The following is a 16566-nucleotide window of genomic DNA, read 5'->3' as shown; positions in this document are numbered from 1 at the left end:
GGATTGGTGCATTTACAGAGAGAGGTGGGTCTACGTTGCTCGGGGCTGTCCCGCAAAGTGGGGGAAGGTTTGGGGAACCTGGAATAGGTATTGTGGGGATATTTGTGCTCCTCCAGTTGTCCGTGATGAAGTGGTAGCGCAGGAGTCCCCGTGAACCCCAAATGTTACTCTGTATGTGTTATCCTGTGGTACGGAAAAGTATGTTAGACAAATGTGAAGCAAGGCATGCCACCTGATGTTTTCTTTTGTGGTTTTGTTAATAAAAATATTTTTTTTTTAAATTGTCTAGATTATATACAGGTATTTTAAGAAAAAAAGTACAAGACACAGCAGATTGGTTAGCAACACTAGTGATGTCTATAGTAAGTGCACATTTGCCAGTGATCGTCACTAGAATGTCCCAGACAAGAATGACTGACTTGGGCAGTGATGTTCTGGATATGCTCTGGTTCTTAGTTGATGCTGAATCAAGAGAAAAAAACCTGAACGTGGGTGAAATGGCCTGTGCAGAGACACTGAAAGAAAGAACACTACTACTTTAAAAGTGACAGGCCTCTAAAATTAACAAAATTGCATTGCATATTAAACCCTTTACTAATGCTCGGACGAGAGTAACTCTAAATCCAAAAGGAATAATCATTGGCATAGGCAATAGATCTGGCCTTGGCAGGCCGGTGCCCTTTATTTCTTTTGTACTGTAGGTACATTCCCCCCAAAAATTTAAAGAACGGAAATAAACAAACAAATTCATCTAAACGTGGCAGCAGTAGGCTTTCAGTAAAATATTTCAAATCTAAAAAAATGAACATACAATTTTAATAGAACAGTAATGTGTGCCTCCTACTAGGCGAGTGTACTTAGAACAAGTACAGAAAACATTTTTGGTTTTATACACTTAATCGGAAAATATGATTCTTATTGGTGAAAAAAAGAAATGTTACCAATGGCTTAAAACTACTGTTCGGAATACATAGTTTACTATAAAAAAAAATCGAAAGAAAGACGTAGCTAAAAGAAAGTTTGGCCGACGATCTTTGGTGATGTGCATCACTCACAGTGCAAAAGATACAATGGCTGAAGTAGGCTGATCCACTGCCCGAAGCTTTGTGCTCTAATGGGCAGAAGTGAATGTCAGTTGAACAGACCATTTGACACATTTGTGGTGCTTTATTGCTCAAAATTCATAAGTATAAAAATCCATATTTCACAGGGAGACATGAAATTCAAGATTTATGTCACAGTTCTATCATTGTAATAACAACCATCTGCAAATCTTTTTTATTGTCAGGGTTGCTAGGATAAAGAGGTACAGTTGTCTACCTTAAGCAGCAGAAAAAGAAAAAATATGTAATTCGCTAGAAGTATTATTTCCTTCTATTTAAATTTGAAACAAAAAAATTGCGAAATATGCAGATTAGGCAAATGTCATAAATGGCACAAATACGCTGTCCCTTATAATTGGCCATTTCTTTATCAACAAATTATTGATGAAAGATAACCCTAAACATTTTAATTTGAATTACAGTCCATTATTAGCTGCAATATGAAAAACACAACTTTTAGCTTTGTCAAGCTAACTACCCAATAAATATATATATATAGATGCAAGGCAACAACCAGATAGTTGTGAAAAGTGCGGATAAAGGGGGGAACACATTTCTCTGGGCAAAGGATGATTATGTCACAGAGGCAACTCGTCAACTGAATGATCCCCTTTGTTATTCCAAATCAACAAAGTTTGTTATGCAAAACAGCCATGCAAAAACAAGAAAGGATATCAACACCTGGTCCAGAAATGGTTTACTGACCAAAGAAGAATCTAAATTCTTGAATGTTTTGCACCCTATCACACCTTTATTTTATTTGTTGCCAAAAATCCACAAACGCACTACCCCAGTCCCAGGTCGCCCTATTATTTCAGCACAGGGGAGCATGAACGAAAATATTTCAAAATATGTTGACTTTTTTTTACAGCCTCACATGAGTTCTCTCCCTTCCTTTTTGAAAGACACTACTGATTTTTTGGGGAAGATTAGTTGTATTACCTGGGGTCCTGAGTTATGTTTCCTGGTGATGGACATAGAAGCCCTTTATACCAGTATTAATCATCACCAGGGTTTGGAAGCTGTTCAGTATTTTTTGGATTCCCGTGAGGCAACTATGAGGGATCACAATCAAATGCTATTAGATATGATCCGTATCTGCCTCTTTAATAACTATTTCCAGTTTGGCAAGGAGGTTTACCATCAGGAACGCGGGGTGGCAATGGGTTCGTGCTTCTCCCCCAGTTATTCATGCTTGCATGTTGGCTGGTGGGAGGAGCATGTGCTTGGCGTCACCCACGCTCATTGGCTTCCCCATTTATTGGCCTACTGGAGATTTATAGACAATATTTTTATCGTCTGGAAAGGATCTCAAACCCTGGCAGCAGATTTTGTTAAGGAAATCAATGTGAACGATAGAAATCTTAGATTCACTGCTACAATCACTGATACATCAGCTGAATTTCTGGATGTATTGGTTTACATTGAAAATAACAAAATTCAATCCAAACTGTTCAGGAAGAGCACTGCGGGCAATTCCATCTTGCATGCCCGTAGTGCTCACCCCCGGCATACTATTAACAGCATACCCCTTGGTGAATTCATCAGAATTAAACGCATCTGTAGTGATCCTGTTGTCACCGAACAATGTCTAGCAGAATCTAGAAATAGATTCCTTCGTAGGGGTTACAAAAGAGCAGTATTAGATAAAGCCCTAAATACAGTGTCAACACGCACACGTGAAACATTGTTGACCCCCAAGACAACAATTGATACTGATGTTACTAAGTCAACAACAGCTAGATTCATCACTACTTTTTGTGCCCAAAGTTCCAAACTTAGCCAGATTATCAGATCTGAATGGCCAATTGTTTTAACCGATGTTATTCTTGCTCCTTTTTTGCCCAAATCCCCTGCAATAACCTTCAGGAGGGCTCCCTCAATGAAAGATTCCCTTGACCGTACACAACCAGAAAACCAATTGAAAACTGTCTGGTTTCATAAACCTGTTTTTTTTAGATGCACCTCGTGCCGTGCTTGCACGTTTGCAGTCAACAGCACCGAGTATACATCTGCATTTAGCAATCGGCCTATACCAATCAGGGAACATCTCACATGCCGCAGTGACTTTGTTGTATATAAATTGACCTGCACATGTTCATTGTCTTACATAGGGAGCACAAAGTTGCAAGCACACCAACGCATCTTGCAACACATCCGGGCAATAGTAAATTCGGACATGAATTACCCGGTTGCTCGCCACTTCAAATCTGTCCATGACAAGAAACTAAAAGACCTCACATATACCTTGTTATGTTCAGTGGCTAATCCTGGTAGGGGGGGTGATCGAGAAAGACTTCTCCATCAAAGAGAGGCTTATTTTATCATTCTGCTCGATACCAGATCCCCTAATGGACTGAATGCTTTTGATGAATTGCACCATTATTTATAATTTCAGTAGCTTTTCCATTGTGTATATAAATGTATATTTGCTATCATCTGTGTAAAGTGGGAGTTTCATCTGCATTTTCAGATATTCAAAAGATGAAATAACAGCTGGGCTTAATACACCTATGAAATCTGAAGTGTTTTTGGCAACTTCCATAAGCTAATGTCTCTGCCGCTATTGATATTCCATGTATATAACATCTAAAAATCTTTTTTGGTCTAAATTACTTGTTTTGTATATATTGGAAATTTGTGATGTCCTTTTGATCATGGTGAAGGATATTATTTATTTACATATTTTTTAAGAAATACTTCATATACTGCACTTCACATAGATCTAGATGTTCCTTTACTAATATGAATTCTTGCTATTTTTCTTAAGTAAACATGCTCTATTATGCTTCACCACTTATGAGCACTATGCTCTAATTGTTTCGCAATATTCTAATAATTTGGGAATTTTGTTTATGGACTTTTCATCACATTAATTTAATTGCCAGTTAATGTCGTTATTTTACCCTTGCAACCTGTTTCTTTAGGTGTTTGGGCTTTTATTTGTAATTTAATCCACCGCCTACTCCTGACGCGTCATGTGACCAAGCCCCGTCCGCGGGGCGAAACGCGTCATGGAGGGCACTTGCTCTGCACTATTTGCTGCCTATTAAATGCACTGCTTAAACTGAAATATCGTTGGTTTCTGGCTCATCTATTTTTGATCTGATTTGGGAGACTGCTGGAGGTCTGCGCTCGCTTGAACTGCGTCCAAAGCAGTTGTGAGTTCTGCTGATTCATATATATATATATATATATATATATATATATATATATATATATATATATATATATACATATATACATACACACACATACATATATATATACACATACACACACCCACAAACATATACATGATGGGCAGGGCGCACTATGGTACCACATAACCAGCTCAGGGTTCTGGTGACATTTACACAGCACTTGGCCTTCGGATTACTGGTTTATGATGTCATCACAACGTTTCAAATGCAATAATAGACCATCTTACATGCTTACACATTATGTATCCTATAACTAAGAAAGAGAAAAATATATATATATATATATATATATATATATATATATATATACACACACACCCACACACAGAGAGAGAGAGAGAGAGAGAGAGAGAGAGAGAGAGAGAGAGAGAGAGAGAGAGAGAGAGAGAGAGAGAGAGAGAGAGAGAGAAAGAAAGATTTACACATATATAAATACACAAATATATAATTTATGATTTTTTTATTACAGAATGTTAATGAAACTGTTCGAGATCTCTAGGCAAGACTAAAAATAGGTGTTTAGAGGTGCAATCAGCGTTGTGCTTTGGAATTTTTATGTTGCCCTCCAAATGACTTAGGTCAGACCGAGTAACAGGAAAGGAAGAGAAAGGACAAAAAAAACCTCGAGACCATAGTAGCACATGGGGCATCCAATGCAATTAAGGAGAGTCAAAGATGAGGCTTTAGGCCAGAATATGGGAAATACTATCCCTGGATACATTCAGCCTCACAGCAGGAAATTGTATGTTGAGAATAGGAAATCTGATATCTTCCCACTCATTACATCAGGCAGTGGAGCAGTCCTTAGGGCAGCTACTTTAGAGTATATCCTGCAGTGTTGTCGCTGTTATGCCATTGATTCACGTTTATGTTTATAGCGAAAATGAAAGTGATATTTTTAGATTTTGAGGTCTACTGGCTTTTCAAAGTTGTGCTCCGATTATCATTCTGTAGGTATATTGTATCTCCCCAGTAAAAGCTCTGCCAGACATATGCAAATTATGCTTTTCGCTAGATCTCAGTCCAAAGGTGAACACCAAACCCGTACTACGGAGTATTGCATAAGTCATCTAGAAGCACCACCATTCATTTAACAAGCATTTGCAATGCAATAGGTCTAGCATTTGCGAGAGTTTAAGCTATTGGCATTGTAAATGAGAAAGCCTTTTATTTTTCTGTTTTGATAATTAACACATAAATAAAAGGCATTGTCTTTTACAAAGCAATTAGATCGAACTAAAGACTAATGAAATGAATAATACTAAACAACCTCATACATGGGAAAACAACATTCATACACATCCATAAAGCAAAAATACAATCACTTAGAATAGCTGCATTACATAAACGCAAAAAGATTTCTTCAGATAACAGTGATGATTAACATCTAATTTAGGGAACAATGTGAACATAAAATGGTCTTTCTCCTTCCAAAGAGTGCGATGTAGCAGTGCCATCTTGCATCTTGCATCACAATCCACTATCATGCACTACAGCTAAAGCCCTCAATCTCAATACCTTGCAAGAACGCCTCACCACAGGAAGAAACTAACCTCACTAAAACAGCTGGAGAATCGTATATGCTTAACTGCGGACTCAACAACTTTCCAGTTCAGCACCTACAACTATTTTATTCGACAGCTTGAATGTTCCTTCTTGTGCAATCAGTCCTTCAGTTCTAGATGTTAAGCTTCTCAATATTATCTTCACCAAGCTATTCTATTGATGTGGACTGCTTTAATCAAATCAAATAAGGAGCCAACTTTAGTTCTCCTAACCTGGTATTTCAAATAAAGAAATCTCTCCTGCTGAAACGTGCACTGGTTTAAAAGCTCCAGTTTAACCACTTTATAGGGAATAGATTTTCTTAAACCCAAGCTGTGCTTCCATGTAGTGCCCAACTGTTTGATGACCTCATGGTTACTCTCCTTGAACCAGGAGGGCACTCCACATTTTACAGCATATAGTCCCTTGACTGTGCAGACCTTCATAAGGCTCGCACCAAATATTTACTAAATAAGCCACCAATCCAAAAAGCATCCAAATTCCACCCTACACCATCAATTCCATGTCCACGTCTGCAGAAAGCTCACTGGCACACATTCTGATTTTATTACTATTTTTCTGAAATCATTTGTAATGAAAATAAACTTTCACCAATATTAACACCAATTCAACAACTGTACTCACACTTTACCATTGACATGACTGAACCCAACCGAAGGAACACCGTTAAAGGAGTGGGCATCAAATGCAAGATTCTGTCTATGGTGTAAAGAGCCCAAGAAGTAGAACGGGAGATGTCTCTCCAACACAATGCAGATCCGATCAGGTCTTTTTATAGTACATCAAGGACATTCACAGGACAGAAATGTTCATCATGGAGGGTTTTCCAACAGGACTGCTCCTATGCGCTAAGAACATTCTGAACGGTCATGTGTAAGTGATGCAACCCTCACCAAAAGAACAGGACAACAACACAAGCAGTATTGTAAACTTGATTATTCATAAGCCTCTGGTAAACAGACTATCTTTCCAAACTTGTTGGGAGTTGGACTTCGTCCCTGACGAGCACTTGCTACAAACTACTGCAACACTTGCTGCTGAAGTTTCTTACAAAGAGCGACGGAATGATAGGTTTCAAAAGGAGGATGGCAATACTAAAGCACAATTACAGACGATATAATTGAGTTCCTGTATCTCAAAGTATTACAAAAGTTAAACAGATAACCTTTTATTTTATATTGTAACATTTTACGTACTCGGTTAATACATGTACGTTTTCACCCTCTGTAATGAGGACCCTCTTTCAATACACTCATGATTCTTTGTATTTCATCTTCTGCACAGACTGGTGTGATAAGATACTGAGTTCCTGTCTCCATTTTGGGCAATCTGGTGTGCGTCTGTTTTTATTCTACCTTGTTTTTTCGAATGGTAGGGGAAGGTCAGGGTGTTAACATATGTATTCATTAATTTCCTAGTACAGATCTAAAATCAGCTAGTCCTGTAGTAACCCAACCTGCACCCCTACTAATAATGAATAGTGCTTACTATAGGGCTGTAATTAGTCAGTTGATGACAGCCTGCCGAAACACAGGGGCAAAGGAATTGTTAACTGGTTCTCCAGAGTCTTGCACCCTTGACCAACCTCCTGCCTATGAGTATGTGCTAGGTTATGTGCTTAAGCGTGTTGAGCATGGAAACTGTGCACTGTGGAAATGTCACCTGTGACAATATGTAGCATAAATCAGAAAACAGTGGTTTGCTGCACTAGATAAGACCACTCAGGCTTCCGTGCCCTCCAAGAAGACCCTTGCAGTGTGTGCCTCAGTGGCTCTATAGCAAGTTCACCAATTAATGCATCTAGAAATCATTCTACATGTAAGAAAGCACTGCCCTCTTGAACAAAAAAAAACAAACAGTTTTACTACCTGCACTGATCTTCTTGTAGATCTGCCATGACATGCTTTTACTCTGCTCAATGTCCAAGTCGTGCAGAGCCTAATCCAAATCCTGGTGGCTATCTGGTACCTCCTACTTTGTGATGCGCTTACAATTCTCTGGAGAAATGAGGCACTGCACTGAGAAAGGCTGGTCTCTCTCTCTTAGAATAAACACCTCGTTGGTAATTATAACTGTGCATCTATGTGGAAATGCATAGAAAGGGGTCTGTCCAGCACAAATTGACCAGAAATTTGATTTTTGAAGGTCGTTTCCCTGTCAATGGATTCCTTCAATGCTAGTGTGTGTCCCTCCTACGAAGTTAAATTTTTAGTAGTCACATTTATTTAGGATTCTATATAGTGCTATTCTTATCCCAAGGGCCGTCGATACGCTTTACTGTTCACATAATCATTAAGATTGAGATCTCTAAACTAATCACATATAACAAAGCAGGAAGTAACAAGAATAGAATAAAGCAAAGGCAGAGATAGAACGGAAGAAGGAATAGAAGAAAAGGCCATTGTTCATGTGCCGAAGGAATTTGATGGGAACCAAGACGAGAGAGGAACTGAATAACAGAGTCTTCTGCGGTTTTTGGTGGAACTGGTTTTTGTGACATCTCAAATGTTGGATGGGGAAGAATTTAACAAGGACGGGGCTGAAACGGAAAAAGGAACTGAACACTGAGTAGCATTTGAATCTTTTGTTTTCCCAACCAAAGAACATATATCTATTTCTAAGGTTTTCGGCACAACCAAATAACTGGAACTGAATAACAGCGTCTTCTGCGGTTTTTGCTGGAACTGGTTTTTGTGACATCTCAAATGTTGGATGGGGAAGAATTTAACAAGGACGGGGCTGAAACGGAAAAAGGAACTGAACACTGAGTAGCATTTGAATCTTTTGTTTTCCCAATCAAAAAACATATATCTATTTCTAAGGTTTTCGGCACAACCAAATATCTCTAACGTGGAGTAGAAGGCATATCAGTTCTTGATGTTTGACGATTGTGAAGTTGAGGTAAACTAACAAACTTTTTCCCTAAGTCCAGAAGTAGCCAAATTCTATAAGTACTGGATTTATTGGTTTGCACTATGTAGATCCAGTGACAAATTGTTGGCAGTGGATTTAGAATAAGTCCTGTAGTTCTGCTCATAAAAAGCATCTGGGAAGGGCGCCCTACTACAGTATAAAACCCCCATTCTGGGCACCCTTCAAGCATTAAAAAACTTAAGACAGTAGGTTCACTCTTCTTGGCTGCCCTGCCTTGGAAGACCAGCAGAGGTACTGGAGGGTGAGGAAAGAAGCAACTCCTACAATTTTGACAAATAGCAATGCAGAGTTGAAAAACTGCATCCTTAGAGGATCCCATAAGAAATGAGCCACCACTGTGCACAAGGTCCCTACAGCCCAACTTGATGTACCCAAAGAGAAAAACATCTCAACATTCAAAGGGGCAAGGAAATGCCCAAGACATTAAAAGACTGTACCAATGGTGTTCATGCACTGCCTTTTGACCACACCCTTCCTGACTTTGTTTGAGTCTCTATCACACTATTTGCAGATTGAGAGAAAAGCATGGTCCTTTCACCTTACTCCTTGGCATGATGCCCTTTGGGAGACGCTGGTCACCCTTATTGCGAAACTGTGTTACCCATCTCTTAACATTCTACAATTGTGGAGACGGAGATCTTAAAGCAGTGAGTAACCCCAACACATGAAAACTTTACACAGCCATTAAAGAGGTAAGGGCCTCTAAAATGTGATACCCTCGAGATACATCCAGTGTTTGGTCGCCTGTTTTCAGCACAGGGACTCCCACTCCAACTTTAGAAACCTAACTTTGAAGCTCAGATAGTGCAAATACTGAGACCTCCCATCTTCTCACTGACTACTGGTGCCCCAATGGTCAAATGCACTAAACACTAAAATTCTGCCTTATGCTAGACTCTTTTGCACCCTGACACAATTCTTTTTCTGTAGATGGAGACCCTATTTTTTGGGGATATGGGTCTTGGCATGCCCATAGAGTTGCCTCACACCAATTACAATGGTTAAGAAACATAGATGAATGGCAGGTGAATCTTAGCATTCTAGACACATAATTAGCATTCTGTAAGGAACCTTTACAGCACTGACTGGGTTTCTATAGAAAGCCACAGAGAGGATTTAGACACAAAGAGGTCTAAAGTTAGCTGGAACTGTGGATCTCCAATAAGAAACCACTGTACCACAGTATTACACGTTGTTCTGAATTACATCACCTTAATTTGTAGGACACTAGCATACTGGTTTATTCAGTGTATCTTGGTTAAAAAAAATCATAGGAACTTTCTGGTTTAGGTGCTTATCTTTTTTTAATTTTTAAATTTCATAGTATTTTATTAGTGTTTTTTTAAAGTCAAATACATTGGCTTTTTCGTTACAAGGTACCAGCCAAACATGGTTGGTGTTGCCGTAGCTACAGGTAGTTGGTATGCATGTTTAGCTGCACCCCTTTACAGTACTTATTAGGAGATTAAGGATTGGGTGAAAGAAAGAGAGAGAATAGAAAAGAAAGGGTAAAGATAGGTTGCAAGAAGTGTTCTACAGCAATGAGCCTAGTCTGGGTTTGTATCGTTTTGTGAACAGCCGTCCTCCCCAAGTTGTCTCACAGGGCTTCATAGAAGTCCAGATACGCATCAAGCGATTTCCACATCCCCCTAGTAGCTGGCCTCCAGGGTGAGTTTTGCAGTGCAGTGCTATCCGCGTCTCTGAGGTACGTCACCCAGTTGAACCAGCCTTTGTATGACGTCTTAGCTGTATCCTTCCAGTTGGACAGGACCATTTTCACTGCCGCAGTCAGTAGGAGGTCTAGCAGATCCCTGTCATGCTGTGAAGCAAGCCATGTGGTCATAAATGCGGTGGTGAGGGAAGAGGATTCTGGGTTTAGTGTTTTTCACTTGTCAACACTCTGTTGCAGTGTAGACATGTGCTTGTTTGAAACTATAGCTCAATTCAGACCATGACCTTTGAGTGTTCGTACTTTGTGCCAAACAATTTGCAAGTTCCAAACAATCATCATCAATTTGATTAAGCCAGGACTGTTCACCAAACACATTTCTTTGTGGTATCAAGAATCCAAAATCTTCACTTGCCTCCAAATGAGCAGTGAAAGAAGACGACCCAAGTAACTGGGACCGAATTACTGAACAACAATTCCTTGCCAGAGAAATGGCCAGTAGCCATCAACTGCCCTAGGACATGAAAAAAGGTTCTGGCCTGGGGAATGAGGGAAACCGGACAAATTGAATGTACCCAATATTGCATTCATACGAATGTTGCCTTTAATTTGACCACAATTAAGGTTGAGGTATACATCTGTGCTTCATTCAAGTTATTACACTTTAATAACTAATTAGAAATCTAGAAGAAGGTTAGGTATTAACCACAGGTGAAGTATATTTCAGTAGAAAAAAAAAACATTTACATCTCTATCCAGACGTTTTATTGCATCTTCTCAAATTAATCCTACTGCTTTCCTTATCACAAAGGCAGCAAGTATTTGTACCTGTTCAAGTTAACGAGCTTAGTCAATTTTTATTCTATCATCTCGTCTCTGATGACACATCTTGACTTGACCTTTGATATAAAGCACTTTCATAACGTACCGTAAACTTCACAACACACCCATATTTTTCCTACCACCTTCTACTTTGACTCCACTAATGATCCACATTCCAGCTACCTTGCCGAAACATGATGTCTGCTGTTAAAAAAAATTCTCACTATAAAGCTTGGACACAAATGCCATGCTGTACTACATAAACGAGAAAATGCTATTATATATGGGAAATTCATCCTCAGATTGGTGTTGAAAAAGGTTTCAACATGTAATTTAATACTCTTAGATATACTAGTGAACTAAATGTCTTCTCAAATACGTATTGATTATCGAATGGGCAATTGGGACCTGGGCAAGCTGTCCGGTGACCTAGTAAGACAAGGGAACATTAACAAAACTATGAAAGACAAATGGAAACTAAATCTAGCTGCGGAAAATACATTTCTGACCAATGCGGTAAACCAAATCAGACTTAAAGATAAAATCTGGTAGAAAAAGAATCCTGACATAACAGAGGTATTTATTTATTTGAAGGTTTTATATCCTAATCAATAATGCCCACTTAGTTTCCATCATACAAAATCTTATACCCGGAGGTACACTGGCCAACAGAGACTAATGCAATGTGGATCATGACTTTCTACTTTTCCACCAATGTCAGTTTTTTAGAATTCCAGGTCGCTTTCTTGATCTTCGATTCATCTAAAAGAGGATGGTTACCTTTCTAGAGCTGTTGTTTTATGAGTTCAGGTGCTGTCTAATGCAATGTTATGTTATTGAATGACATACTGGACTGCAATGCCTCTGTTTTCACCATTTCTTAATAAAACTAATTCTTCCATTTGGTTGAGATAGTGGGCAAGATTGTGCCTTTAAAGTTCTATTTCATTCACAGCAAGCATGAGCTTCCTTCACTCCATCGCTGACCTTTCCAAGTACAACGTATGTCTCCCTGCTAATGGCGGAAAACAATTAAAGGCAAAACGCACTTCTGGTGGATGACCTTGTAAAAAAATGAACTGAACTGGCATTGATTAGAACTAATCACTTAGCTAAAATTGGCACTCAACAGAATAAACATGCATTGGTGGCATCACATAGCATTATGCTATTCTCCAACACAGTTTCTATTGGCAAGGTTGGTGTGAATATTCATTAGATGAGACAGTATATGAGCCAACATATATCTATTTTAATTTAATCTATTAAGGTCTGTCATGTCTATATATTTTAGTTTATAATGCTTGGTGCGAGCATGGGAAATCACCACCAATCAACTTTACCAATGTAACAAATGTTTTGCTTAGATACAGAAGATTATGGTTGCCATCTAGTGTCTCCATGGTTCAACAGTATTCAGACAGATGGAATCAAAATATATACAACATAATACATTTTTTAAAGCGATATAATATATATCTCTTTAAAAAATGTATTTTGTTATATATATATATATATATTGCGCTCGTCACAACCCTGAGATCCCAAGGAAGAGATGACAGCACTCGGGGGGTACCTTTGATCACACAGTAGTTTATTCAACTACAAGCTCGCCACAGACGCGTTTCGGCACTTGGCCTTCGCCAGTGTGTGTGTTTACACACGGATAACCGGTACATTTAATGCTGATAACAAAGTACAAAGGTTACACCTCTCAGTCGACATAGGACTACAGCTCTCCCAACTATCGCGGGCGCCATCTTGTAATGGTAAAATATACATACATCATTGAATGATCATAATGAATGTGCTTAACTCAGTCATACCTACAGATAGGTGAGTATGCACAGATGGGAGGTGTCTTAAACAGTACAAGTGCCTTTTTATACACTGTTTGATAGACAGTATATGAGCCAACATATATCTATTTTAATTTAATCTATTAAGGTCTGTCATGTCTATATATTTTAGTTTATAATGCTTGGTGCGAGCATGGGAAATCACCACCAATCAACTTTACCAATGTAACAAATGTTTTGCTTAGATACAGAAGATTACGGTTGCCATCTAGTGTCTCCATGGTTCAACAGTATTCAGACAGATGGAATCAAAATATATACAACATAATACATTTTTTAAAGTGATATAATATACATCTCTTTAAAAAATGTATTTTGTTAGATATATATATATATATATATATATATATATATATCCTTCCTCAGCGCCCAATCACTGTGGCATGTCCTCCCCCAAATGACTCCTTCCTGCGTAAAATACCTCCCAGCACCTGGATCTCCTCCCACTGATGTAGTTGACACACCCATTGTAGTTCGTGTGACATGAAGAACCACAAGTCCCAGAATGCACTGTAGCAGCTCAGTCCGGGTGGATGGCGTGGGGGAGTGAGTCAAACGGTAGGTTCGTGCTGGAAACAGGTAGGTGGTGGTAGGCGCGCAGTCATGGAACCGGAGACTGTCCACGGCCGTTTCCCTTGGTCCCCTCGCACTGCTACAGCCCGCAATAACACACAGTCAATCCGCTGGGCAGGGGCAGTCAATTCGGACTGGGCTCCCAAAGAGGTAATTTACCAAAGTCTCCCCAATGGTGCTGTGCGAATCCAGGCGGTCACCGGAGCTATCAATCCCTCGATACAAAAGAAGTGCTGCAAGCAGCGTGGTGCCAGGCTTGCTCCGCAAGAGTTGTTTCCGTATTGAAGTGTCATTATAGAATATCTTCCAGAATTTATACAAATTATCAAACATCTGCGCTGCCGTTGCTACATTATCTAACTTCGATTGATCAGTCCAAGCATAAGATTTTCACAGAAAGCTTTTGTGCAGTATAATCATGTTGGCATAATGGTGTGAACTACTTAAGTACGGGGCTGCAACTAATGTAAGTAGACTCTAATGAAGAAACTAGCAGTCACACTATCATAACAGTACTAACAACCATGGTTTAAATGTACACAGCTAAATAGCACTTCTATGGTGTGCGCTTCAGATGGAAGCACAAATGCACAATTGCTCAATTACTGTTCTACTAAAATCTATACTCCTTACTATAAGTGAAATTTACATGGATTCAATCAACACTGCACCACACAAGCGAGCAGTCGCTGCCAGTCAACTCAAACAATATTAGGAGTGTCACACACTGTTTTGTTCAAAATAATCTGTAGTGTCATCAACATGCTGACGCCAGTCCATCCTTCTAAATAAGGAGTATTTACATAATTTTAAGAGCATGTAAAGAACCGAAGTCCAAGTTCAGAACTGATTATCACAAGGACTTATTGGATGGTTACTGTTAAAAGAAACACATTTTCATGGCATGTCCAGGCGAAGAGAATTTCAAAGCTTGGGCCTCTATAAAAAAGGCCAGGTGGTCGGTCTTGTTGTGTTTTCTTAATATTAGGAATCACAAGGAAATGAGCACTAGAGGAGTGCAAAGAATGCCCCGGGATGTACTAGTTGAAGAGCCGCACGATGAAGGCGGAGCCTACATTGTGTAGTGTTATAAATCAAATACAGAGGCTCCTGAACATGATTCACTTTGGCACTGGTGAGACTGTACAATTTGTTTTGAAGCCAGAGATGGGAAACCCATGAGGAAGAGATGAGCTGTCGCATTTTGAACTAACTCCAGCTGGTGTATTTGTGGGCAATAGAAGACTGAAATAGAGGGCATAAAATAATCAAGTTGCGAGTCTTCCATCCTTTAGGAATGTTAAAGTGGATATACTCGAGCAAGAACTGAAGAATTGTTCATAGTATTTTCTGGTCAAATGGATACGCATTATCTTTTGGTGTCTTTTGTCTTACAAGATAGAAGGAATTCAAGAACAGAACAGAGAGTAGTTATTTAAATCTGGACTGCATCCTCACCTGTTGGGATGTTGAGGAAGCCAATTAATGAACATTTCAACCAATGATTTCCCCGCATTTACCAAAGAACAGTAGGACCTGCCATGAAGGATACAACTAAAGAGTCTGTATAAAACTCTGGATGAATGAAAGGATCAGAGCTGAGACGAATGAGAAGCCTTAAGCATGCATTTAAGGCAATAAGTATCAATTATCACTCCGCTTCTTGAAAATTCGCTTTTAGCACTAATCATCAGCTTCTCCAATTCTATGTCTATTTCTCTACCTCGCTGGAAAAACAACTGGGAAAGAATAAGAAAGTATCCAAGATAAAAACGAAGTTTAAATGTATGCACAGATACATCACACAAAATGTATTAACTGAAGTTCTAAATACACTGCTAATGCACATCACGTGTAAGTTAGCATGAACACACATGATCAATGTGACATTCAATCCTAAACGAGGGTGGTGGTTATGTACATGCCTAACAAAAGAATGCAATGCCAAGAATTATACAACCCCTGATTCTACCATAATCTGAAGATACTACAACATAAAGGGCTTTTATAAAGCTTATGGCTGTGATATAACTCTAGAACAGTCCGGTAAGTCTTAATTCTGGATTTTCAGGAGAACAGAAGACTTACGAAAACAAAAAAATTATAACAGTGAAGTACAGCTACAGGAATGAGACGCTCATCTTAACAGAGGTCTTTTAAAAACAAGGACTATGACAATGGGAAAGAAAAGGCGAAATCTGCATTAACAGTGGAGCCGGCAGTATCTTCTGCACTCACAACTTAAAATGGGACTTGACAACATGCAATAGAAACACACAACCAAGACTTGCAAAGCAAATCTATGCAGCAATATTATGCAATTAAATAATGCTCTGCGGTGAACTCTATATAGTTAATCTAAGAAAGTAAATCAGAGTAAGGAAAGCTTTATGATCAGTATGCGCTACTTGAGCAACAGCGTTAGTTTCACATAGCCCTTCTGCCTCCTGTCCCAAAATCTACTTTTCGACATAGACATGCATGCTCAACATGCCTGGCGACATCTGCTTGCCTTGCATCACTCCTTACCTTCTAGTAGATCTCTGGCAAGTCCTGGCTCTGCCCCAGTCGAACGCACAAAATCCGACAGGAGAGCATCCATGTCGAGGATCACGTGATCATGAATTTCTTTCGGGCAGATCGATACGGGTGGAACATAGATCAAAGCTTAGTCTTCAATCTAAGATTGAAACAATGTACACAGCTCATGTTACACAGTATAAAATGATGAGCCCGACAATGCAGACGACTGTGCAAACATGGATGTATCCGATGCAAACATGGATCTATCCGATGCTGGATAATTATTTCTTGCTTCCAGAAACTAAATTCTTTTT

At 39.2% G+C, this 16566-nt stretch overlaps 1 protein-coding gene across 2 annotated transcripts in view; it reads right to left on the bottom strand.

The window, feature by feature from the left end:
- The window catches only part of OTUD7B (OTU deubiquitinase 7B), a 479130-nt gene that overhangs the window by 357504 nt on the left and 105060 nt on the right, over positions 1-16566 (bottom strand). Inside the window, exon 2 of one of the 2 annotated variants that reach the window (XM_086945374.1) lies at positions 16259-16409. The exons of the other annotated variant lie outside the window; for it this stretch is intronic. Within the exon in view, the coding sequence (XP_086801500.1) occupies positions 16259-16331 (73 nt within the window). The 5' untranslated portion in view covers positions 16332-16409. The remainder of the gene's footprint in view (positions 1-16258; positions 16410-16566) is intronic. 2 annotated transcript variants of the gene reach the window in all.

This window comes from Lissotriton vulgaris, chromosome 12, assembly GCF_964263255.1.
Source record: "Lissotriton vulgaris chromosome 12, aLisVul1.2, whole genome shotgun sequence".
NCBI classification, from domain to species: Eukaryota; Metazoa; Chordata; class Amphibia; order Caudata; family Salamandridae; genus Lissotriton; species Lissotriton vulgaris.
This window is presented reverse-complemented; position numbering and strand designations above follow the sequence as displayed.